This window comes from Artemia sp. Qi Xiang Cuo, chromosome 13 (assembly GCF_049724085.1).
Source record: "Artemia sp. Qi Xiang Cuo chromosome 13, ASM4972408v1, whole genome shotgun sequence".
NCBI lineage: Eukaryota > Metazoa > Arthropoda > Branchiopoda > Anostraca > Artemiidae > Artemia > Artemia sp. Qi Xiang Cuo.
The window spans coordinates 8,211,872-8,239,749 of record NC_142806.1 but is presented as its reverse complement, the minus strand read 5'-3'; the positions used below and the strand labels follow the sequence as shown (position 1 = coordinate 8,239,749).

At 34.0% G+C, this 27,878-nt stretch overlaps 1 protein-coding gene across 3 annotated transcripts in view; it reads left to right on the top strand.

The window, feature by feature from the left end:
• LOC148944901 (villin-1-like) overlaps positions 1-27,878 on the top strand; it is a 109,668-nt gene that overhangs the window by 65,998 nt on the left and 15,792 nt on the right. For all 3 annotated transcript variants that reach the window (XM_089099238.1, XM_089099240.1, XM_089099239.1), the window contains exons 7-10: positions 14,946-15,199; positions 19,616-19,805; positions 20,740-20,985; positions 23,095-23,229. In XM_089099238.1, coding sequence (XP_088955364.1) covers positions 14,946-15,199; positions 19,616-19,805; positions 20,740-20,985; positions 23,095-23,229 — 825 coding nt within the window. The remainder of the gene's footprint in view (positions 1-14,945; positions 15,200-19,615; positions 19,806-20,739; positions 20,986-23,094; positions 23,230-27,878) is intronic.

Sequence of the window (27,878 nt, the reverse complement as noted above, 5' to 3'; positions counted from 1 at the left end):
GAAATCTTAGAAAAACCGTTTAACTTCTCCGTTTGTACCGAAGATAGAGATATTCAATTTTAATGAAATTTATATCAACAGAAAGTGTGATTTGTTTTTCGATTAAAAGGAGCAACATTTTTTTGAAAGTTCATGAAAGAACAGTCCCTAAAAATGTTCTAGCATGCGTTTTAGGGAAACGCCAAAAATATGCTAAAAATAAACGTGATTTGGTCAATTTTGCAGCTTTAGGAGTTCCCTGTGGTGAACTGGCTTCGATTAAAATATGTCGACACAATTTTACTGTACTTTCCGTCAAATCTCATAGCCAATCCACAAATTCTCAATTACTTTTAATGATAGATAGTCTCCTGGGATAATTTGCTACTGGATCCTTTGTCTTTGAGACGGTCAGCCGACGTTGAGGCTCCAAAATGACCTTTAAGTTACCGACTCCTCTTAATCTCATTTTCAATTTAATTAATAGAAACAAAAGGACATTGAATTTTCTTGAATATAATGTATACGATGTTGCCCCAAATTAAAGGGTATTCAACCTATCTAAACCGACTTTAACCCACAAGTTAATACCCCCCCCTCTGCTAAGAGTGTATAGCAAGGTGTTTAACATTCTAACTTTGGGATTAAGTAGCATCAGCGGTGACCCTTAATTCCAACACCAACTTAGTCGAAAAGAACTGAGTGAAAAAATGTATAAGAAATTGGTAGCCATTGTGCTCTTAAGAGCTTATACGACTCCAATAAAAAAGAAACTGAATAAAACGAACAAAAAGAAAGGTAAATCGAGAAAACAACAGTTAAAATTCTGCTTCAAAGTGACAATGCCCACAAGTGGATATGCATAAACATACGTATAAACATACAACAGAACAGAAAAAAAAAAATGATCTGGAGAGGCAATAACAACCATGACTAGCATGACACATCTTTCTAAGATTCCTTTTGAAGGTATTCAGGTCAACAAAACTTTGAACATTCTTTGGAATTTTTGGCCCCTGACACAAGAAGAAAATTGCGAAAATTATGGACTCCTGATACGAAGATTGTCAAAAGAGCGTATTTGCAATATATTAGGAACGATTAAGGGTGTTAAGTTGAAATTCAGGGAATATTGGGCAGGAAATTGAACTAAATCAAAGAACACTATGTGCATTCTGGTTGTCAAAAGGGGGCATCTGCAGTTTTTTCAGAAATGGCTAAGGACATTGAGGGGAATGTTAAATAAGAAAACCTTCGACCCCTGATACGAGAATAAAACTGCGCACGCCTTCCAGATGTTATTGGTCTCCTAATATCAGGTGGACAGCTTCAATTACCTTGGTTGTATTATTAGTGAAGACGGCGGGAGCAGTGAAGATGTTAAAATTAGAATAGCCAAGGCTCTGGGTGTTCTTTCTTCACAGTAAAAAAGAAGTTCGGTAGAATAGGAAGATAAGTCTGCAAACCAAGATTAGAATATTGGAAGCTACATTGATGACAGTAGTCAAACATGGTTCTGAAACATGGGCGCTCCGAAAAGCGGATGAAGATTTACTAGATGTTTTCCAGAGAAAATGCCTACGGATCGTTCTGGGTACCCGGCTGACTGATCGTATTTCAAACTACGAAAATTGTGGTTTAATCTCGCTGTTTATGGCTATAATCTTGAGATGGTTAGGGTACGTTCTGTGGATGAAGGATGATAGATTGCCGAAGATTGTGCTTTTCGGCAAATCGTCTAGTGCTAAACGGAAAGCAGGTTGGCCGCGGTTGGGGTGCGAGGAAGTCATAAAGAAAGATTTAAGGGAAATAGGAACCTCCTAGGAGGGTATAAAGAGGAAGGCTTTGAATAGATTGAGATGGGGGAGGAGCGTGCGTAGCTCTGTTGGCCTCAGGTGGCTTGGTGTTACGGTGAGTTGTTAGTAGTACCAGTAGTAGTAGTAGTAGTCCTCGTTTGGTTGACGATGTATGAAACTCTAGTTGATATTTCGAAAATAGTCATCCAATTTTTTTCCAATTTTTTGTTATCCTAATTTGTCATGAATCATCCGTGAATTAATTAGATAGCATAAGAATTTTGCCAAAAAATATTTTCCGTGAGCACAATTTCCGTTTTCATTAAATTCTGTCTTGTCTAAGGATAAAGAATGCCAAGAGATAATGAGATCATTGTTTAACAGAGCTGAGAATACTTTTGTTTGCCGTTTATTTAGGAATCACCATTTGATGTTTACTTGGAATTGTAACGCTATTTGTTTTGGGAAATGCCCATTTCATCGATTTATTTAGTTGATAATTGTACTAAATCATAGTACTCTAATAACGTGATTTCATTTCGATACGTCCCAAATATTTTCGGTTGACTATCTCATTTTTTTAAATATACTTAGAATATCTTGTGTTCGTGTGGTATTTTCTAAATTCCAAACGTTATCAGTGTCGGCTAATAGGTTTAAACGGTCGTACGGTATTTATTGAAGACCAAATAAGAACGATAAGAATCAAAGACAACACTTTTGCATTGCTTATAGTAAAGAGTCATGTGCCTTCAGTGTACTTTTTTTTACATCCTTTCCCCCCCTGATCGCTTGAAAGCGGGTTGTCGTCAAAGCTTGGAGAGGGGCTCATTCAGTTGAAATTGATAGTTCTAGCTGTCTTTTTAATATTCGAAATACCCTCCTGTTTTCATTATTCAGAATCCCGTGCGACTGCTGTGTCTAGGCTATAATTTCCTCAAGGTCTTATCCTTGCATAGTATACCAGACAAATACATTAAAGTGATTAGTTCTATGTACGAGAATAACACTGCTGCGGTTAAGATAGGAAATGAGGTTAGCAGCTGGTTATATATTGAATTAGGAGTTAAGCAGGGCTGTGGTCTATCTCAATTTATATGGATCATTTCGATGGACTTCGTCTTAAAGAGCACAGGGAAGATGATGGGAGAAAAGTGAATCAAATGGGGAAGACAAACTTTTTTGAACTTAAATTATGCTGATGATTTAGCATCCTAGATGAAAGCGTGAGCATGATAAATGACCTTTTAGAGGTTTTACGAGCTCAGGGTGCTAGAATAGGTTTGAGAACTCATATTAAGATGACTAAGTCGCTAGAGCTAGGGATAAGTGAAGATGAAAAGGTAAAGTTGGGGGACGAAAAGATTGATCAAATGGACAGCTTCACTTAGGTTGGTAGTATTATTAGTAAAGACAGTGTATCATATGTTTCGAAATTTCGACATTATATCAATGTACACAAATGTTGATGTAGAAGCAGCCGAAACTCTTCTAGAAAGAAAGCTGTTAAAAAATTTGGATTTGATTAGTGGCAAAACAGATTTGGAAGTTTCTGTAATTATGTATTTAGTATGGTTGTGCAATAAGTTCTCTTTTTTCAATTCAGAGGGGAGTATTCCGAATAAACAAATGGTTTACCTATGGGGCCCCTTTATCCCCTTTATTAGCTAATATTTTTGTGGAGAATATTGAAACAAATGCGTTGGATTTATATTTTTTAAAACATATTTTTGGGGCCGGTATATGGATGACATAATTTCAGTGTGGGATTATGGGGAGGAGGAATTAAAAGGATTTGGAAAAAGGACTTGGAAAATTTTAATTGTTTGGGGGTGGGGATTTAAATTTTACTGTTGAATTAGAAGAGAATGGGAAACTTCCTTTTCTTGATGTTCTTCTTTTGAAAAATGAAAATAGTCTGGATTTTTAAATTTACAGAAAACAGACAAATAACGATAGTTTTTTGTCTTATAGTTTCGGTCATGCTCACCAAGTAAAAATTGGTTTGATCATTTCTTTAACTGATCGGATCTTTAGTATTTGCTCTCCAAAATTTGTTGAGGAGTTGTCTTTTCTAAGGAAAATACTAATAAGCAACATGTATCCAGAGTGGCTAATTAACCAGACTTTTTCAAAAAGAAGAAAAAGGTTTCTAGAGATTTCTAAGGAAGTCTTGGAGACAACTCGGGAGAAGGAGGTTTTTGTCCCTTACCATATGTACCCGGGCTAAGTGAAAAACTTAAAAGAATTTTACAGAGTAATGGTCTAAGGGTAGCTTTAAAGAATAATAATACTTTGGGTAGTTTTCTAAATTCTGGGAAGGATCTAACTTCATTGGGGGAACAAAGTTGGTTTTATCAGATCCCATGTACTTGCGGAAGCTCATATGTGGGACGTACTAACCAGAGTTTGGAAATGAGATTATTACAACATAAAGATTCTATTTCTTCGGCTTTAAAGCAAGATTCTAAGTCTGAAGACTTTACTTCAGCCCTTTCAGAACATATTTTCAATTTTCCAGACCATTTTATTTTGTTCGAGAATGTCTCTTTGATTTCTAGGGATCGGGGTTTAAAGCAAAATTTTCGTGAAACTCTTGAAATAAAGAAAATGTGATTCAAGAATATCGCTTTGAAACGCGATACAGGTGAGTTTGGGCTGAAATCTATTTATGATCATTTATTAAAATCTTACTGAATAAATTTCAATTCGCTTAATGTAGTTCACCTTTGTCCAAATGTTAAGCCATTGAACACTAATGAACAGAATCCAAAAAGGTCAAAGAGGCTAGCTTCCGCCTTTTCTTTGAAAAGAATTAAACAATATGTAGTTTTATTTGATTTCGTATATAAACTTTTGTTTTAAATTGTTGTTGCTTAGTTTTACTACTGATGACGGTCACTGTAAATGTGACCGAAATATCTTGTATTTTTGTGAATTTCTATGCACTGTCTATTAAATTTTGAACTTTTATTTTATCATAATGGAAAGGCAGTGGTCTCCGAAATTATCTACGACATTATTTTTTGATATTCTTGATATTTTCAGAAATGAACATTTATTTTGCCTGATCAGTTTGAAATTTATTAGCGTCCCTGGCTAAGGTGAACCCACTTTAAAAAAGATTAGTAACAAGGTATCCTAAAAATTGAGTCTGAAAACGGCCGAAAACTGTTTTTCTCCTAGCGACTTGAAACTTACACCCGTAAATTCCTAGGCCAAGGGAACCTTTATCTGTACAGACCCTCAAAACTGGAGCCAAAAAAGTTTTTTTTTTAATTAGCTTGATATTTTTATCTGGAATTACTTTGGTCAAAGGGACATCGATTTGTAATGAAACAACAGAAGAAAATGAAAAAAAAAGAAACACAATAATGATCTGGCTAAAAATGGAATCCTCAAAAGGGCCATAAAACTTTCTGAACTGCTCAAAACTTAATACCGCAAGTCATAATGGGTCCAGACAGTTTTGTTTGTAGGGGAACCCGGACATGGCTCCATAAACGTTGTTGTTCTGTATCTTTTTCAAAGATACGGATGTATCTTTCAAAAAGAACGTACGGATGTAGCCTGGAAGGTTCTCATCGTCCATATTTTTTGCTAACTTTTTATAGGTATATAGATATATTTCTCACAAAAGCCCCAGGGGCCATGGATATTACAAATACAACAAAACGCATTAAACATAATAAGTTCAAACACTTTTGAAAATAACACTACGATAGAAAACCCTCCCTATGTCTCATCCCCACACTTACAAAATTTCCCAAATTTTTAATATCCACTTTGCAACTACTTCCTATTTTATTTTTTAAACAACTTCTATGCATCACATTCCTCCCAAAAATTTCCCTTTTAAGTACCTTCAGTTCTTCACAATAACACATAAAATGTTCTAAATCTTCCGACTCCCCGCACACCGGACAAGTGAAGACAAGTGAAGCTCTGTATCTTTTTGAAACTTATAGCCGTATGTTCCAGGGCCAAGAGGAACCAAATGTAAAAAATAAGTTTACGAGTATTGCCTCTCCCAAAATGGGCCTGGAAATGACTTGATTTTTTTTCTGGTTAGCTAGGTTTTTAAGCCAAGAAGACCGCAATACACAAGATACAATAAGAGTTGGTCTTTTATAAAAAGGGGAAAAAAAACTTTTTTTTCTGAACGACTTGATCCTTACACCTCAATTTCATGGCAAATGAGAACCCTAATTTGCAAAAACAATGTAGAATAGGATCACTTACTTCCCAAAAAGGGAAGTACGTACCTTTCAACGTTGCAACGTTCCATGTCGCGATCTTCATGCTATTTAAATAATTAAAGTCGTTATGACCTCAAGATAGGGCTCCCAAGTAAGGGGTTCCACCAGTGCAGGTCAGAGACTAATTACTTCTTCTGAAATCTAAACAAAGCGTTTAAGTCAATTTAGAACCTGTCAGTAAGAAGTTCCTCGGCTCGGGAGCTTCAGTTGAATGGAGTCTTAGTGCAAATCTGATTCCATCTTTGTCTAGTGGCGGTTCTGCCCTATCCTGCGCCCTGGGCAAATCTTGATTAGTGCCCCCTCCTGTCTCCCAAAAATTTTCAAGCTAAATTTTAACAAAAGTCTTCATTTATAAGCAAAAGTTTAATGCAAAGCATAAAAAAAACATTAAAATTGATTAGATCCGTTCTGCTTGCTTTTTAAACAGTTCGTGGTAACGAACTGTAAGTAAGGAGTGACCCGGCTCAATAGTAACCGAAACTGTAAAAAACGGATTTTTGGTACCAATAGATACATAAAAAAATCAGACTTTTATGCTGATTTCAAATATATAGTTTCATCAAGTTTAGTCCTACCTATCAAAAGATACGCGCCTGAGAAAATTTGGCTGATTTTCGAAAAAAGGGGGAAAGACCCCTTAAAGTTATAGAACCTTATCGAAAATCACACAATCATATTCAGCGTATCAGAGAACCCTACAATAGAAGTTTCAAGCTTCTATCTGCAAAAATGTGGAATGTTGTATTCTTTGTCAGAAGGAAGATCGCGGATGCGTGTTTATTTGTTGTTTTTTTTTTGTTTTTTTTACCAGGGGTGAATGTATCGACCCAGTGGTCTTAGAATATCGGGGGAGGGCTCATTCAAACGGAAATTAAAATTTCTAGTGCCCTTTTGAGTGACCAAAAAAAATGGAGGGCAACTAGGCCCCCTCCCACGCTCATTTTTTCCGCAAAGTCACCCGATCAAAATTTTTAGATAGCCATTTTGTTTAGCATGGTCGAAAAATACAATAAATATGTGTCTGAAGACGACTTAATTCCCCACAGTCCCTGGGGGAAGGGCTGCAAGTTATGAACTTTGCCCAAGTTTTCAGGGGGGATATTTTCTGGTAGTGGGGGGGGGGGTTGCGTGGGAGGATCTGACCAGGAAGGAAGTTTTCAAAGGGGAAGGAACATTGCTATGAAGGTGGTGCCGGATTTCCGAGCATAATATTAAAAAAAATTAAACAAAAAAACAATTTTTTCAACTGAAAGCAAGAAGCCGCATCAAAACTTAAAACGAACGGAAATTATTACGCATATGATTGGGGTCGCCTCCTAGTCATTATCTCACTCTTTACGCTAAGGTTTTTAGGCAATTTTAAAGATGTCACTTATTGTTATAATTAAACGACCCTTGTGTTTCAGGAGTCGTTTTTAAATAATCTGAACAAAATTATAAATTTACTTAAAGAATTGGAACAAAATTTGCACTTTAGTGTAAAGAGGTAGGTATTGACTAGGCGGGCGAACTCCCTAATATACGTAATTAAAAAAATACGAATATAGAAGTTCGTTACGTAAGTTGATTTGTATAAGTTACGTCAGAACAAAATTTCGAGAAAGTCATTTAGCCAAAAAAAGTAAAATTAATATGCAATTTTTTTTTATTATTCAAGTACGGTGAGCCAAAACCAAAGCTGCATTAATTCAAAAACGTTCAGAAATTTAATAAAATAAAAGTTTTTTTTTAACTGAAAGTAGCGACCTCGCTCTTTACGCTAAAGTTTGACTCTGTCTCACAACTTTATTTTTTTAAAACAATAAGAAACTTTAGCATAAAGAGCGAGGCGTTGAGGAGGGGACAGCCCCTTTCATATGCGGAATAATTTCTGTTCGTTTTAAGTTTTAATGTCGCTCCTTACTTTCAGTTAAAAAAAACTTGTTTTTTTATTTAAAATTTTCAAAGAACGGTGATGAAAATATGGGAAAAATGAAAATTCTGGATTCAGCTCAACTGTGCCTTCTACTTTATTTTATAAGAATAGTATTTCAAAAATTACAAAATAATTTTAATCGTTACATGTGACCCTAAAATTTCTGCGTCTGCAGCATTGAAACGCATACTTTTAGACATCTGCCTCCCCTCGTCAGTAAAAAGACCCAGGCTCCTTATTCTTAATATCCCATGCGCAATTATACATCCCTAAACATAATTTCATAAGACATTATGTAATTATATAATAAAGTATATAATTTTTTAAAACTTTTTAATTGATGGGGTGTTTCAGAATTTTCGATCGATGGCTACTTTGTAGTTTAGTGCCACAAATGGCATAAAACGCTACTTTCCCGTGACACACTTTTGACGAACTCGTGACGAACTTTTAATTTATTTTTGCATGAGCCCTCTCGCTATCTTTTAGGGCAATGGGCTCAATACGATAACCCGGGAAGAAAAAATTTTAGGGCAACGGGAAGAAAAAATTTGGATCTTGGACCTTTCTTCTCGGAAAAAAGGCAAAATTTCACGTTTCTGTAGAAAAGAGCTTGAAACCTCTTTAGTTTCTCTTTAGTTTTCTCTAGAAACTCTTTAGGTTCTCTGATATGCTGAATCTTATGTGGTGATTTTTGTTAAGATCAGGTATATCTTTGAGGGTGTTTACCCCTTTTTTCCTGAAACAAGCAAATTTTCTCAAGCTCGTAGCTTTTGGTGGATAACATTTAACTTGATAAATTTTACATATTTGGAATCAGCATAAAAAGCCAGCAGTTAATTTAGAAATTATTATCGAAAATCCTGTTAGTTGGCTTAGTAAAGAACGAGCCGCAGGGAATCAGGCAGCAGTGAATCATGACATCATACCCCAGGGAAGCAACTTTTCAAAAGACGCGTGTGCTATCATCTCTTGTCAAAAGATGCGTTCAAAATATCACCTTGTATTTGAAGCTACATTTTTTTTTTAATTGCATTTTACTTTAATATTGTTTTTGTTAATTGGGAAACGCAATATATTTCCTTTCAATTGAGCCCTTGAACGTCTTTCTATGATGTTTCAGCGCCCCACTAGTCGCGACAGAAAAAAGGAAGTAAAAAAAGAGACACAACTCTTGTGTCGCTGGTGAAAAAGTGATTTTCCTTGTTGCTCAAGATGGAGGACAGCAGTTATCCTAAATAGGGTTCTTGGCTATGATGATTCCAATGGTACAGTTTTCATTTTGATCTAACACCATTTTGTAGAGTCTTGAGCTATTATTCGAAACTCCCACAAATTTGTTTTTGTGATGGACTTTTATCGTCAAGGTTAATCAGAATAATAGTCTGTCCTGAATCAGCTTCAAAGGACAATTCTTCCTCATTTGAAAGTTTTTTGTTTCAAACAGTTCGTAGTAACGAACTGTAAGTAATGAGCGACCCGGCTCAATAGTAACCGAAACTCTGAAAAAGATGGAATTTTAATACCAATAGATATATCAAAAGAATTTACTTTTTATGCTGATTTTAAATACATAAATTTCATTAAGTTTAGTCTTACCCATCGAAGGTTACCAGCTTAAAAAAATTTCCTGATTTTCAAAAAAAGGGAGAAACAGCCCATTAAAGTCAAGTGATCGCAATAAAAAACACACCATCAGATTCAGCGTATCAGAGAACCTAACTGTATAGGTTTCAAGCTCCTATCTGCAAAAGTGTGGAATTTTGTATTTTTTGCCAGAAAAAATTCACGAATACGTGTTAATTTGTTTGTTTGTTTTCCCCAGGGGTGACCGTATCGACTCAGTGGTCCTACAATATCGGGAGAGGGCTCATTCAAACGAAAAATAAAAGTTCTAGTACCCTTTTTAAGTGACCAAAAAAACTAGAGTGAAACTAGGCCCCCTCCCCCACCCCTTTTTTCCCGAAATAGTCCGATCAAAATTTTGAAATAGCCATTTTGTTCATCATACTTAAAAGGCCCAATATCTATGCCTTTGGGTATAATATGACTCCCCCACAGCCCCAGGGAAAAGGTCTTAAAGTTATAAAATTTGCCCATACCCTTTTCGGGTGAGGGGGGAAAACTTTCTGCTGGGGGGTTTTAAACGGGGTATGTTTCCATGGGGAGGGAAGTTTCCAGGGATTAAACTTGTCAAGGGAAATTATAAACTGGGGTGCGAGAATTCTCATACAAAATCCTTTTTTAGATTTCTTACTTTCTCTTTTCCGTCTCAATTTTACGCGCAGAGTGGTTAAGAGTAATTGTCCAGTTTTCACCGGGATTGAATTGTCTATATGATATTTCTGTGGGGAGGGGTTTTTTCCGTAGAAGTGGGGCCAGATTTCCTGGCCCCACTTATTTAAAAACCGATCAGAAATCAAACGATCTATTATTTAAAAACGATCAGAAATTAAACGATCTATTATTTAAAAAACGATCAGAAATTAAAGTTTTTTTAACTGAAAGTAAGGAGCAACATTAAACCTAAAAACGAACAGAAACTATTACGTATATAAAGGGGGTTGCCCCCTCCTCAACACATCGCTCATTACGCTAAAGTTTGAATTTTGTCCTAATTCTTTAATAATGACTCAGGGTCGTTTAATTAGAAAAGTAAGACGCTTTTTTCAAAACAGTAAAAAAACTTTAGCGTAAAGAGAGAGGTGTTTAGGAGGGGACAACCCCCGTCATATACGTAATAATTTCTGTTCATTTTAATTTTAATGTTGCTCCTTACTTTCAGTTGAAAAAACTTGTTTTTTATTTAATGTATATAATAGACGCTTTTAAATTTTGGTTAAAATAGACTAGAGCCCGTTTTTTACTAAATTGCCTCTAAAGGAGCGACTGAGATGAGTTTTCCCAAAAATTTTAAATACAAGGGGAAAATTTAGAGGTGGAGGGATCCAGATAGAGTAGATAAATAGATCTTTGCGTAAAGCACAAGACCGGGAAATCTGTTGTGGCTATAGTGCCGTTGAAAAACCTCAAATTTCACTACAGTAGGGAGTTCATGAAATTCCTTAAACTCCTACTGAAAAATTATATTTTACTGGAAAAAACGTAGGAATTGTACTCCCGGCCGAAAGCAGAGAAACGGGAGATCGATGCCTGTGCTACGCAGACTCTAAGGTCAACATGCGAAATTTTTGTTTGTTTGTATGTGTGCTACTGAAAAAATTAGGAATTTAATCCATCTTTAAGATTTTATACCGGATTTCTGATAAGAAAAAACAACCATTGACTGAATTTTTATCAAGTTGTAAATTAAATATTGAAGAATAATGATGTCCTTTGGATAGCTGGTTGTGAATTTTCTTATGATTTTTTTTTTTTTAAGAATCTTAATTTCTACAGGCTGCATTAGTCTGAACAGTTTTACCTGAAATGATTTCAAGAAGCATGATGTCATTTGAGCTGCCAATCCCCTTATTTCTCTCTTATATATTGGGTTTGTTTTTATTCAGATGCAACCTAGTAAAGAACGAACTCTAGCCCACACTCATCGAAAATTTAAAACTCAAAAACCAAAAAGCAGAAAATCTGTCACGTGAGGAAAAATCGTATTTTCAAACTGATTCAAGATTTTTGGCTTGTCAAGTTACTTTGGCTAGCCTTAACAGTAAAATCTTTTGCGAGAACTATTCTATGGGAATTCAAAAAAATTGCCTGAAACCCCTGGAAAAGGTTGTTAGATCGGAATTAAAACTGCACTATTTGAACCACTATAGCCAAAATATAGGCAGAAGTGTCAATTGGCGGTGGAGGGGGGGGGGTAGGCTGGTTATTCCTCGTAGATTTTTTCTTCCTTCCACCTAGACTTTGGAAAACACCTTTTTTAAGCATTGTGTTCTAATACCTCAACGAAATTGTGTCTTCTGCCAGATTTTTGAAAAGTACATTTCGTGTCCCTTTATTTTCGTGAGTTGGTGGCTTTTGAAGTAAGATGAAATGGTGATTTTACTAAAATCAATAAAAATGTTCGTATGTAAGCTATTGCAAGAAACTTTTGTAGAATACTACAAAAAAGAAAACTGATTCTTGGGGTCATTTCAAACTACAAAGGAGTTGCTTGGATGCATATACGCTTCTATTATCGTCTGCAGTAGTCTCTTTTTAAATGTTAAAGAACATTAAACATAAAATTAAACGGAACTACAAAATAATAAAAAAACGCAGAGAAGGTACAAAACTAAAGAGAAAATACAGCAAACAAACCAAACCTGACGATTCTACTGTAGAACAGGACCGTAAAATTGAACAGAGGAAGACGGACTCTCTATCTGTTGAAGATGAAAACGTACAAACGTCGTCTTCCATTTTAAAGTTATTTGTGGACCAGTTTCAGAGTTCTTTAAGTTATGTCCTTATACAAGAAAAGCTTCTTTTGGTTTCGCTAGATAAGCTAAAAGACGAAGTAAAAAATATTGAGGATCCAAGCGTCAGAAAGATGACAGAGTTGACAAATGAAATGAAGAATGACTGTGCTGATATGGAAGAATTGATCGAAAAGTTTCAAAACTTGATGAAAATCCACTGAAATACCTAGAAAACTAGTAAGGAGGAAATATGGCTACTGAATTTAGACATCAATAGTTTATTGTTAGCTAACGTTGTTATCGTTTATGTTTCCGGTATGAGTTTTGGTATTTTATTTTTCTGCAGTTCTGCAATATAAAAGGAAAATTTGTGATCATTCTGTTGCACGGATTATGCTTTATCTGGCGAATAAAATTTTTGACTTTATTTGAAATTATTTTTTAGATTAAGAGATACGCTTAAAGTTTTTGAAGAAAGGATTTTTTTTTAAGATGTAAGAAAAAGTCTCAGATAGCCTCATTATTCTGGCGCAGTAAATGGGTATATCTGAAACTAGTAAATCCAAAGATATGAGTATCATGTTCTTTGAGACCAAGCTACTGGTGTATGATTGCTGCTCTGCTGTATGCTTGTGCTGTTAAGCTTGTGAAGTTATGCTGTAATCTTGTGAAGCTATGTTGTAAGTTTCTTGCGAAATTGCATGTTTCAGAGCGAGTATTATAAGACGAGAATCTATAAATAATGACTATGCATTTGATCTTGTTCTAGAAGTATTATTCATATGGGTCATTGGCAAAAGCATAAAAAAAAACTTAGACAGTGTTGCCATTTGCCTTCTGCATATAGTATGCCTTCTGCAAGTACTATAATATTCGGCTTATTTAAGCTTTTCATTTCGACACAGTCGCCTAAAATTCGCGAACAACAATTTTGCATGATTATGAAGGCTTTAAGGGCTCCTTACTAGGTACCGTATTTTTTAAATCTTACGTCTGTGAAAGCCATGTAGCGATCACTAGGTGATTTCTGATTCAACTTTGGCGCCTCTATTGATGAATTTTTGTACTGACTACCACCAAAACTGTGATGCAAAATGGTAAAAAAAAAAATTCACTTGGTGACCTTTTCTTCTACTTAATTTGTTCCTTAGATCCTTTTTCCTGTACAAATTCGTTTTTTATGTTGCTTTTGCTTCTTTTTTTTTCTTCTTTTGCTTCGTTTTTTGCTTCATTTTGTTTCTGATTTTGTTGCTGTTTTTGCTCCTCTTTTCGTAGTTTCAATAGGCTTTGACGGTGTTATGATGTCATATCAGTTGTTAGCTATTATGTCATGAAAAGTACTGTTCCCAATTCAGAGTGTTGTTTATTAAAACTCTCATGAACGCTCTTTCGTTTTTCTTCTGTTGGAGTTCTCATATTTGCATATTTTTTAATTTTTTCAGAATTCATCTGCAAGGCAATATCCAAAGAAGGGGGGGGGTTTGGGGTTTACTCCCTCCACCCCCCCCCCCCCCCGAAATGTTTGTCTGACTCGTGAAAACGTAACAAAAATTAATATAAACAAATTTTGATGCGTTTTTTAAAGTTCCCCCCCCCCGCCCCTGGAAAAGATGATATAATATGATAGATTCAAGACATTCAAGATGATAACAGATGAATCATCTGTCATCATCTTAAATGTCTGGAATCTATCATATATCATCCTGAATGTCTGTAACTTTAATGGTAGCCTCAGAAGATCGCCAAAAATAGTTTCCGTGAAAAAGAAATTATCTCATTTTAGTTCAATCACTGTCGATTCTTAAAACAGAAACTAAAACTTTTATTTTCAAATTGAATAAGAACCCTCATAAGTTAATACCACTTCTTCTGTACAAAGTAGACGAAAAAATACATAGAAGACACTTCGTCTTCTTCTTCTTCATTTTGTTTAAGTTGTTATGGTGACTCTGTTGCTTAAGGTCTTCGCTGGAATCAAATCCTGTACCGTCCAGCTGAAACTTTTTTATACGTTTTTTATGTAGGGATTTTCCTTTAATATTTAGCACTGTGTATACTTATATTTTTCTTTGTATGCTCTTTTGACAAAGTTGCATTACAAAATTTGGTCGCATTGTTTATGCTTATAGCCCGTTCAGACGTGTGGGGAAAAGCTCAAAATCGATCGGTAAAATGAAAAAACCGACCATTTTTCTCGTTTCCGAGTTTTTTTCTTTTTTTCTTTTTTTCTTTTTTTCTTTTTTTCTGTTTTTCTTGTTTCCCTGGGGTAGTGATCAGTTTTTCGTGCGTCCTCGAGCAAAAATTAGCAAGTATTTTGAAAGTGGAAAGCATGTCAAATGTTAAGCATGCAAAAGTTCGAGATTTGGTGGCTCTTATCCAGATCCATCAGTTTTATCCACACAAGTAATATTTGCATAAAACTAACAAAAAAGAGGAAGACACTTGGCAAGAAATACTTTTGGCTTTCAGACTTGGCACGTACAAGTACAAGTTATCTGTGCTTTTTAGGAAAAAGTTTGTCCTTATCATTTGAAAACTTTCCCTTGTACCGATTTGTTTTCCCATGCGTATGAAAGGACCATTAGTATGGCTGTGTTTATCCTAATTAGTATTGAATCACTGTGCAATTTTATAGATGGCAGAGGAATTGCAAAAGTTATGGATACCCATTTTGATGCTTCAAGCTTACATGAACAGCCCAAATTGGCAGCTGAGAGCCAGATGGTAGATGACGCTAGTGGAGAAAAGATCATATACAGGATCGAGGACTTTGAATTAGCCAAAATACCCGACAATCATTATGGCATGTTCTTTAGTGGGGACACTTATGTTATTCATTACAAATACCTTATTAACGGAAGAGAAAATCATATAATTTATTTCTGGATTGTAAGTAACGTTATCTTGTTTTTTAAGGATGTTTTTTTTTCAAGCATAGATAGTTATCGTGTTAATTACAAATGCTTAGCTGATGAAAAAAATTGGCACCTTTATAATAAACCCCCTTCCGCTCAAGTTGTTCATTCATTGAAGCATTGTAGGACCGTTTTTTTTTTCATTAGTTTCTTTCAGCTTAGCGTGAGACAAGCCAAAGAGGAGTGACAGAATAGATAATTACAGAATAAGTGACAAAATATATAATTCGGGTTATATCGCCTATTTACGCCTTAGGGGTGGTGAGGGTAAAGTGTTTGGACAGTGTGGAGTTAGAAAACAATTCTTACTACATAATGCGTAAAATAATGGTACCTAACACACTAGGCATGCAGACCCGCTATACTTTACCCCCCCCCCCCCCCCAAAAATATGCAAATATATAGCCCGAATTTGTTTCTAATGTATTATATTTTTATCTTACCTGGGTATATTTCATTAGGATTTAGGTAGGGGGTACATTATACAAGTGCCTAAAAATCATTTAATTTATTTATTGATCGTAACTAACGTGTCCATTTTTTCAGAAATATTTTTAAAGATTTTTTTTTAAGTTTAAATTTTTTTAAATCCAGGAGTAATTCGTGTTCATTGGAATTCCCAGCAGAAGAGAAAAGAAATCATGTGTTTAATATATTGATTGTAAACAGGATTTTCTCATTTTTTGTGGAAACCGTTTTTTGAGTGTTTTAGTAAAAAGTGAACTTATCATATTCGTCGCAAATAATTAGTTTGGGGAGAAAAAATTAAATAATTTATTTATTGATAGTGAGCGTCGTTTTCTCTGTTGGCGAGGAAGGCCCTTCGTATGTAATTTTTAAAGTTGAATGTGTTTTAAGTGGAGACACTCACCATATAATTCAGTGTTATTGAATGCAGTGGCGGATCCAGAGGGGGAGGGGGCGAGGGGGCGCACGCCCCCTAACGTAGTCCAAAGGTGTGTAATTTACTTAACTAACGCAAGTTTGCGTTAAATAAACTTGCTCCTAACGCACGTTTTTAGGATTAACCTATTTTGCCCCCCCCCCTAAAAAAATCCTGGATTCGCCCCTGATTGAATGGTACCATTCAATTAGTATTTGTAATTGTAATATTATCTGTAATGAATTAAAATTTGCTACAGTAAAAAAGAAAGTCACAAAAACAATTTATTGATTGCAAGCATGTTTCTATTTCTTATAAAAGGTGCTTTTTAGTTAACATTTTCATGTGGAAAGTTCTTAAAAAAAAATGCAAAACTGATTATAAGTAGAAAGAGGACATTAACGATCGAATACTACAAAAGTGTAACTTCCAAAAACACAATGCTACAAACTCAATGACTTCTGAGTATATTGGCTATGGATAAGGGTTGTGCTCGACAACATTAACAATAAGTGAAGGTTTAATCCGAGCACATTCCTTATGTCTATTTCTTCAGCCACCTGGGCTAGAAACGCGCATACAATAAAGATATTGATTTCCATGCAGATGCATTAAACACACACCCTCTTCATAAAATAAATTAAAAACACCCCCTCTCATTAAATACACCTCTTCATAACCACCTCTTTACACCCAACTCCTCTTCATAAGAATTTTGGGTACTTGTTAATTAAACAAAATACACTTAAGACTTACACTTAGGTCATATCTCAGAAAACCGCTTTCATAGCCACAAAGACAAGTGACACGTGATAGAATACATCGGCCTTTTATAATTTGGGCTATATATTTGCACATTAGGGGAGGGGGTTAGGTTACGTTATGTTAGATTAGGGGAGCTGTCCAAATACTGTACCCCCCCCATTAATGTGCAAATATATAGCCTAAATTATATTATATAGACTAAAGGTACTTCCTTTAGGTATTTCCTTAGGATTAACCTAACTTGTGTTTTTCGCTTAACTAACAAGTACTGAATTTTGTTTTACCATGATTGAAATTGTTCAGACCTGGTTTTCCCTAGCTATGCACTCGCAATAAAAACTCCCGACCTCCCCTTCATAAGAATTTTGTTATATTACATTAATCTTGTTCAGGAAAATTTATATTTTGCCGAGGCCCTTATGCCGGGGCGAAAAGTTATTAAGCACTAGGTCGCCAAAATGCTTCATATCAGCTTCTAAATGCTGGAATTTTTCTAAGCACTAATCTAATTCTTCCTGTATATTTGACACGTCTCTAAGAACTGATAGCGATTTCTTCTGAACAGCCTGTACTAATGAAGTAATATTTTCAAATTATTCGTCAACTGAGTCATAAATGGCCTGTAATTCTCACTTTGACTATCTCAAAATTTAAGAAGCTAAATTTCAAGACAATTCAGAACAGATTCAAGAAAACACTCAAAGAAATAAAGAGTACATAATACGTATATATAGAGGGCATCACTGCGCAGAATCGCGTAACCGACATGTAAAGTTATAAAGTGGCATCTCCTCAGTAGCTTGGTGACCTATTCTACATGACGCACAAGATTTCTTCAAGATTTCAAGACAGATAGGGTAGAAAAAATAGAGGTGATTTTCTTTCTGCATTTACACCTGAGATCTAAGGTACAGCAACAAAACTTAAGGTTCTTTAGTACCAGCATTTATAATGGGTCTCAGTCATTATTGCTGTTCATTTCTTCATTAAACGTTCACTAAAATGAAATAAAGAGATTTGCAAGTTGTATTAAAGTCATGAGTGTAATAATTTGAATTTAGCGCCAAAAAAGACTATACAGAAACGTTTTTGACTTGCAGGTGGGATTGGCTTTCCAAGTCTAGCTAATTCTTGTCTTCATGCGAATAGAGGTCTGGCAGCTTTCCGCTAGTCGCAAATGAAGGAAAAAAAAGGAAAGTTAGCCAGCTTCACTGACGTCGGGAAGTCGTGACGTTGTATAATTGACCTGCCTTGACATAGGGTTAAAAATGCCCAACTACCAATTCATTGCTTGAATTTTCGTTAATATTGTGCCAACCTTATCTTTCATTTTAAAACAGATAATCAAAGGGTCTTTGATTATCAGATACTTTCGATCACTGTTTTTTTTCTGTCATGTCCTCCTCAATTGCTGAAACACGGAGCTTCATCAGAAATTATCGTACTTGCCACTAAGAGGCTCTTGCTACGGCGACTGTTTTCAAGAAAACAATGAAAATTTCTAATGATTTTTAAGCATTTATTTTTACAAGAATTCAACAGTTGCTGCAACCATGATTATATATTACACGCAGGAAAAGTCTTCGGTTTTTTATAGCTGGACATGGTAAAGGACGAACCCTAGCTGTAGTTGACGTCATCATATAATTCAGCTATAATATCATTTATGGTGGTAACTTGTGATTATGACGTAATTCATCGTCCTGTATGCGAAGATGCAGTTATTTGTCAAACAAATTTATTTTAATTGAAATAATGGTTAAACTCTATGTTAGCTACTTTTGTCCATGTTGGAAAGAGGTTAAGTTAGGAAAACGAAACTTTCAGGGATGGGTCTAGAGGCTAAAATATGTCCCGGGAAGGTGTTTTGAAGTACCCACCTCTACTCCTTCTCCCTCTAGAGGGCCCTGAAATTTGCCTATTTGACAGGTCTATACCTATTGATATTTTGACAAAACAACATTTTACCTTTATTTTCAGTTATCACTTTCTTTTTCTTGGGCTTTAGTTCTGAAAAAGCAATTCCTGTTTTTGAGTAGATTTTTAAGCCATATTAAAGTTTTTTTTTTCAAAATTTAGGACATGTTTTTGCAGATCTTTAAAACCTTATAAATTAGGATTGAGCAAAGTTTTAAAGCTGAAAATACTTTTGTTGTACTTCATTTAAGCAGAAGATCTATTTTGCAAGGTTTCACTTTTATAACACACGGATTTTTAAAGGTCATCAAAGGTCAGGACCCTTTAGATAGAGGAGTGGAGGTAAATATTTCAAAATACCTTCCCAGGACATAATTTAGCTTGTAGACCCATCCCTGAAAGTTTCATTTTCCTAACCTAACCCCTTTCCAAGATAGCCAAAAGTAGCTAAAATAGAATTTTACCATTATTTCGAATAAAATAAATTTGACTCATGACTTTAATAAAACTTGCAAGTTTCTTTATTTCATTTTAGTACCAAAAAGTGTTTGGAAAACACTTTTTTTCGTATCTTCATGACTATATTGAAAACATTCTTCCCCTTCCCTGTATTTTAATGAGTTGGTGCTCCTGATCTGGTCACAGACTGCTTAAAGGAAAAAGGAGATTTGGATGTCCGACTGCTAGAATTGATAGTCGATCAAGCGTTACAAGTTCTTAATGTTCTGTAAGTCTTGCAAATTAAAATGTGAACGCAATTCCGCTGCGACTTTGATATTGGGCTCCTGTACGACTATTAGACCTTGATTCAATTGTTTTTATTAGGGCCAGCGTTGTGGCCAGGACGAAGCTGGCACTGCAGCTTTGAAAGCTGTTGAGCTAGACACAAAGCTTGGTGGTAGTGCTGTTCAAGTTCGAGTTGTTCAAGGCAAAGAGCCTCCCCATTTTCTCGCAATTTTGGGTGGAAGGATGGTTGTTTTCAATGGTGGTGTAGCATCTGCTTTTGAAGAACAAGGTAAATTTAACTTTTAGATCTTAGTTACCAGCTATTCAATATTTTTGATAATACAAAAAATGTTGGTAATACTTGATTGATTGTATGTTACTGACAAAGGTATAATTAGTACTGTTTGGTACGGGTACAGAAGACAGTAACTCGTGATGTAGGTAAACAAACAAAAATCTCAAAAAATGTATGTTGTTTCCTAACATATGCACATGCGCAAATATATGCACATTTACTTTATGCCTTCAAACAATATCTTTTAATATGTACTAGTATGTACATTTATGCATAAATTTAACAATATTTATTTGTGCATTAACAGATATGTATGTACATTTAGTTTGCGTCTTCAAAAAATATCTTTTAATATATACGAGCATGTACATTTGCATGTACATTTAAACAATATTTATGCGCACATTAAACAATGTATATGTGCATTTAGTTTATACCTTTAAACAATTTCTTTTAATATATACTATTATATACATTTAAAAATGTTTATGCGTACATTAAAAAACATGTATGTACATTATGTACATATATGTATATTATGCCTTCAAACAATATCTTATTGTTGTCAAATCAAATTGTATTAATTTACTTCTAAGGCTGAACATGACTTTCCAAAATTAAAGTTTTTATTCCTTTGCAAATTCGAGAACTACATATCTCCCCGTTTTTTCTGATTAGTTTTTCTTCTGATATTTGCAGCCTCAGCATTTATGATTAAACTTACTTTTGCTGTAACAAGTCAGATTTTCTGCCTATTTTTAAGCTAAGATTTTGATTTTCTGAGATCTTTTATTCTATTTTTCTATTTTATAAGTTCTTTTCCTTTTTATAGTCTGGAAATTTATAAGTAAAATTATATTTTGCTCCAACAAGTCAAGTTCTCGCTACTTATATTACAAGTAAATTTCTTCTCGTTGGTTATGTATAGATGGCGAAACTGACGAAGGTATTCCAAAATCCTACATGCTGCAAGTTCGTGGCCACGCTGCCCACAACACAAGAGCTATTCAGGTGGACATGGAAGCTGCCTCACTCAACTCAAATGATACTTTTATTGTCAAAACTCCCTCAGAATCCTTCATTTGGGCAGGAAAAGGATCAACTGGTGATGAAAGAGAGATGGCTAAAGTAGTAGCTGATAGAGCAAAGATTGACCCAATTAGCGTATATGAAGGTAGAGTTTCTGCATATTAATAGGATAGTGTAAATTCCAGTTCCTCAGCAAAGATTTAAAAACACGTATCTCCCAATGCTAACAAAAAATTAATATTATAGTTAATATTTTCATTAATTATAATAATAATAATATTGTAGGTAATAATTAATATTTTCTGTTTACAAAAAAATAGCGTTAATAAAATTGAGGGTAGTGCCCGTCATAGATGTGCATTCTATATATGTTTCCGGTATTGTTGATAATTTTTTGTTTTGTTTTTTGCTAACTACGATAATGGAATATATGTAGCAGTAGAAGTTCAAAATTTATGCATTATTATTTAATAACGCATAGAGAATCTACGTGTAAAATATATTGCTTATAGGGCTTATTGCTACCGCTTGATATGCACCTGTTGGGATCACGTCACCCACAAAGAAATAGTTATTAGATCTTTCAACTATGCTGAAGACAATGACTATCTCAAAATTTTTATCGGTCGACTTTGGGGAAAAAAGGGGTGTAAGAGGGGGGGGGGGGGGCTAGTTGCCCTCAAATCGCTTTGGTCACTCAGAGATGGTTCTAGAACGTTTAATTTCCTTTTAAATAACCCTCTCGTGATCTTCTAGGACTATTGATTCGATACGATCATCCCTGGAACGAACGAAAAAAAAACAAAAAAAAAAAAAACAATCGAACGAAGAAATAAACACGCATCCATGATCTTTCTTCTGGCAAAAAAAAAAAAAAAAATTCACATTTTTTTGCAGATAAGAGCTTGAAACCTATACGTAAGATTCTCTGATACGCTGATTCTGATGGTGCAATTTTCAATAAGATTTCATGATTCTTGGAGGACGTTTCCCCCTTTTACGGAAATAAGGCAAATTTTTCAGGCTCATAGCTTTTATGGGTAACATTAAACTCCATGAATGTATATTTGGAATCAGCATAAAAAGCTAATTCTTTGATGTATGTAACTTTTATCGAAATTTTGTTTTTTAGAGTTCTTGCTGCTATTATTATTATTATTGATTATTTATTACCCGTTAAAAAAAGGTACAAAAGAAGGAGTATCAGTAAAAAATAAAAAAAAACACAAAAAAAAACAAAAAAAACGCATTGAACAAATTACAAAGACGAGAAACAAAAACTCAATTATACACTCACTGCAGGTACATTTGAGTATCACTTTTTGAGTATCACTAAAAAAGAAAAAAGACACACACCAAACAAATTACAACACATTACACATAATCGAACAAATTACAAAGACGAGAAACAAAAACTCAATTATACACTCACTGCAGGTACATTTGAATATCACTTTTTGAGTATCACTAAAAAAGAAAAAAGACACACAAAAAACAAATTCCAACACATTACACATAATCGAACAAATTACAAAGACGAGAAACAAAAACTCAATTATACACTGCACTGCAGGTACATTTGAGTATCACTTTTTGAGTATCACTAAAAAAGAAAAAAGACACACAAAAAACAAATTACTAATGGGCCAAAAGACTGGCCCAATTAGTGTATATGAAGTTTTCTAATTATGAAGTTTGAAGTGTTCCGATTCACTCTGAATCGGGAGTTTTCTAAATAAGATTAATGAGATTTCTTTTATGTGCTACTAGTAGATGTCGAAAAATAGAGTTAGATGAAACAATTTTTTCACTGGCCAGCTTAAATTTTTTGACATCCACTCACAGCACAATTAATTAACCAATCAATTCTCACTTTCTTTTTCGAAAACTACTGATTTGTGGTTGGAACTCTGCAGTAACAAAAATTTCCATAGTTAAATCTAATCTTCAAATTTTCGTCGAGTTTTAAGAATATGGTAGGAATTTAGCTGCACCGTTACACCCTTACACCGGTTACACTGAAACACCAAATTTTGAAACTGAGAAACAAATTCGGGAATCGGAGAATTCCTTTTCATTAAAAATTGAACTCCCGGTTATTTACAATTTATTAAGATACATATGGTTGTATTTGTTTTCACTTAACTAATTAAAACGATCATTTATCTCTAACGCATGAACAAGCTACATTTGACACCCCTGCTGAAAATGTGTTGGAAATTTTACAGACTCTAATAAACGATTTCCCTTTTAGGACAAGAAAAAGATGATTTCTGGGAAGCCATTGGAGGCAAAGGTGAATACGCCAGTAACAAAATACTGGCTGACGAGTCGCCAGATTTTGATCCTCGCCTGTTCCAGTGCTCTAATGCTTCCGGGAAGTTTAAAGGTAAAATTTATAAGTGTTCAAAAACTAATAATGTAACTATAAAAAGTCGAATCGCCCGATTTTTTATACCAACTTTGTTTTTGTTTTTATTATTTAAAAACGGTTTAAAATAAATAAATAAACAAACTTCTCATTTAAAAAAACACAATTCAATGCATTACTGCATGCCGCACAAAAACCCGAAAAAAAAAGAAAAACACTTAAAAAAAAAAAAAAAAAAAAAAAAAATTATTTTATTACTCTTTTATTTCCTCGGACCCTAATATAACCCAACCCAAAAACAAATAAATAATTTCTCTCGCCTCCCTCTCCCACCCCTCCAACAAAAAAGTGGGAACTTGAGAATTTTGAGAAATTAGGTTTCAAAATTAGATCAGGTAAAAATTTGAAGATAAAGGCAAAAAAATTGAACATGATTAAAAACTGCCAAATTTTGACCTTCGCATTCTCCAGTGTTCAAATGGTTGAAGGAAATTCAAAGATAAAATTGATATATGTTGAAAAAACAAATTAAAACAGTAAAAAATAAAAAGCTTAATAGCTGATTTTTGAAACCAAATATTTTCGGTTTCAAAACTCTAATGCTTCCGGGAAGTTTAAAGGTAAAGTTAATAAGTGTTCAAAAACTAATAATATAACTATAAAAAAGTCGAATTGCTCAATTTTTTAAACCAACTTTGGTTTCAAAAATAGATCAGATAAAAATATGAAGGTAAAGGCAAAAAAATTGAACATGATTAAAAACTGCCAAATTTTGACCTTCGCATTGTCCAGTGTTCAAATGGTTGATAAAATTGATATATGTTGAAAAAACAAATTAAAACAGTAAAAAATAAAAAGCTTAATAGCTGATTTTTGAAACCAACTATTTTTGGTTTCAAATCTCTAATGCTTCCGGAATTTTAAAGGTAAAATTAATAAGTGTTCAAAAACTAATAATATAACTATAAAAAAGTCGGATGGCCCGATTTTTTAAATCAACTTTGGTTTCAAAATTAGATCAGATAAAAATTTGAAGGTAAAGGCAAAAAAATTGAACATGATTAAAAATTGCCAAATTTTGACCTTCGCATTGTCCAGTGTTCAAATGGTTGAAGGAAATTCAAAGAAAAAATTGATATATGTTGAAAAAAATAAAGTAGAACGGTAAAAAGTAAAAAGCTTAATAGCTAATTTTTGAAAATAACTATTTTTGGTTTCAGAACTGTATCAAATAAAAAAAACGAAACTGGAATAAACATATTTGATTAACATTTAAAAAATAATGTATAAACAATAGAATTGAAGTTAAACATTTAAAGCTGCGGCAACAAGCAAATGAAAATAGTTAAACGAAAGGTTATACAAACTAAATTTATTACCATTTTAGCTTTTTGTGAAAGATTATTTTGTTGGATTTTCTGTACAATTACTAGAAATTCCCAGACTTCGGTACGAAATTACCAGACTTTGACTGTTGCATTTTTCAGTGTCTAAAGGTTTTAACGATGTTTAAATAGCCTATTATGTTTCAGTAAAGCCCATTTAATTTTAAATTAAACGGACTTCACTGAAACAAAATATTTCAACTTGTTTTAAATCAATCGGACCATTGAGTAATTTCCTAAGTTCTGGAAAAGATATAAAATGTAATAGTTTGGCAAGTGGAGTATATAGCATTCCTTGCTCTTTCAGGAAATTTTACATCGGTCAGACATACCAACAATTTGTGGAACGATTTATTGAGCACCGGAATTCAATAGATATAGCTCTAAACTTAAAAAAAAAACCTCCAGAAAGTTTCACTTCAGCTTTAGCAGGACATACATTTTTTAATCTCGGGCCATTTTGTGCCGTCAGAGGAGGCAACAGCCATTCCCAATGATAAAGGTTCACTCAATGGGCTCTTGAAGCATTAGAAATAAAAAAATAAACATATTTTGTAGGTTTATCAATTATTAGAGATGCTGGTATTATATATAGTGATCCTGTTTATACTATTTTAAAAAAATGAACCCATGTTTAAAAACAAAATAAAGTAATGCAAAATTTCCCAGGGGTTACTTCAAATAACTAACCTAAGTGAATAGAAGCATCAAAAGCTATGCATAAAACTATGCCACCATAACCTATTCCTAGTTCATTTGCTATTTTAAAATGTTTAATCCAGTTACTTTTGTGAGGTGCTTTCACGAAGGTAGCTTCAAATTGTAAATGTTAAGTAATCGTGTATTATATATTTTAGGTTAGTCTGTTTTAGCTTTATATGTATTTTTTAGTTTTAGTTCATTTTTTTTGTTCTACGCTGAAGACGCCTTGTTAGATACGGGCGAAATATTCGTCTTGGTTTTTTTCTTCGTTTTCATTTACTGGCCATAAACCCGTTTGTCGTCTCTATATTTATTTCTTTGTGTTTTTATGCCATGGCTTGCCAGTTTGGCCTTAGATCTTTTATAAATAAAAAGATGGAAACTGAAATAATTATATTTGATTTAAATTTAAAAAATAATGTACGAACAATAGAATTAAAGTTAAACATTTACAGCTGTGGCAACAAGCAAATGAAAATGGTAAAACGAACGGCTGTACAAATTAAATTTAACTACCGATTTTAGCTTTGTGTGAAAAGTTATTCTATTGGTATTCCTGTATAATTACCAGAAATTGCCAGACTTCGGTACGAAATTACCAGACTTTGGTGGTCGCATTTTTCAGTGTTCAATGGTTTGAAAGAAGTTCAAAGATAGAATAAATAAATATAGAAAAAACGAAATGGAATTGCAAAAAAACAAAAAAGCCTAAATGGTGGATTTTGAGACTAACTATTTTGCTGTTTCAAAGTTGGATTAAATGAAAAGCAGAGACTGAAATAATTATATTTGATTAAAATTTGAAAAATAAACTGCGAACAATAGAATAGATGTTAAAGATTTATAGCTGTGAAAACAAGGGAATTCAATTGGTAAAACAAACGGTTATACAAGTTAAATCTAATTACTATTTTAGCTATGCATGTTGGATGCATGTTATTAGATTTGGTATATAATTACCAGAAATTGCCAAACTTCAGCAGAATCATTGGAACCATTTAGGGAAATACCGGATTTGAGGAACTTTCTGGGCGGCTATAAAGAGGGTGGCACTGAATAGATTTGGATGGAGGAGGAACGTGCATAGCTCTGCTGGCCTAAGGTGGCTAGGGGCTGCAGTGAGTTGTTAGTAGTAGTAGAAAAGCCAGCAGTAAAATTATAAGAATTAGTTTACACCAATTTTCGAAACTAACTATTTTTATTTTAAGGTTAGACCAGAAACAACAATAACTATAATAAAATATCCCGACCTAAAAGCAGACAGTCAAAACTAGGACGAAAAGAAATCTATAAAACAAATTGTAGTAGATAGATAGTTACTCAATGTTCGGATTGATTTTAAACAAGTTGAAATATTATTTTTCAGTAAAGTCCCTTTAATTTTAAATTAATTTTAAATTTATAAGAAGGAGTATTTTCAAAATTTCCATTTTTAAAATTTTTCGAAACTAACTCTTTTGGTTCCAAGGTTAGACTAGAAACAGGAATAACTAAAATAATATATCCGACTAAAAGCAGACAATCAAAAATTAGGACGAAAAGAAATCTATACAACTAATTGTAGTATTCACAAATAACACAAATGCGCAAATATACTAACGACGAATTCAAATTCGTGTTCGTAATTTGGTAGATGGCAGATTTTGTTGGAGCTAGTTGGATTCGTAAAGCTGCCGAAGGCCTACTATGGCCTACTACCGAGCTGCCGAAGGCCTATGGCCTACTGCCAAGCTGCCGAAGGCCTACTATGGCCTACTACCGAGCTGCCGAAGGCCTACTATGAACACTGAAAATTGACTCTTAGGGTACTGAAAAAAAAACTGAGCTTTTTGATGTGGAAAGTGGTGTGAACAGGGCTTCATAATTTCCCCTGTTTTGTTTAACTACACCGTAGACTAGAATCTAGGAAAAATACTTTTTGACAGTGACTTACTGGTATCTAGCTCCTTGATTCTGGTTTCTGGTTTAGATTCTGGACAACATTGTCGCTCTTGCTTCTCATCCATTAACTATAATGAACGGTAACTGCCCGGTAAATTTTAAGTGAAATAGCACATTTCTCTCAGATGCCAGGTATTATCAAATTTTTATTGATACTTCTTAGATTTTATGTTAGATTATTAAGATTATCTTTAAACTAATTCTTACATTTTAAACCATGTAGTAATTACTGCACAAATTCAACACTGGTGTGATGCTATAAAACAAAATTAGGCCGATTTTTTCTAAGGCAGGAGAACCGACCTAACAAACAGGAAAAAAAACAATCAAAGAATTAAAATAAAACAGCTTCGAGCCCGGGTTGTATGAGTGGCAGTTCTTCTTTGAAAATTGTGGCAAGTAAACAATTTGTACTACTGAAAATAAAATTAAGGTAAACTAATAAAAAAAAGAATGAAAGTTTTTCGGTAAAAAAAAAAACAAACAAAAAAAAACAACTACAAACGCCATCTATTGGTATAAGGCCAAGTGTTCAGGATAGTTAAAAGCCTTAATTTAAAAAAGTTGGATTTATATTAGAAGTATATTTTTTAGGGCTCTTTTCAAACATCATCTTCTATAATATCTCTTTGATTTATG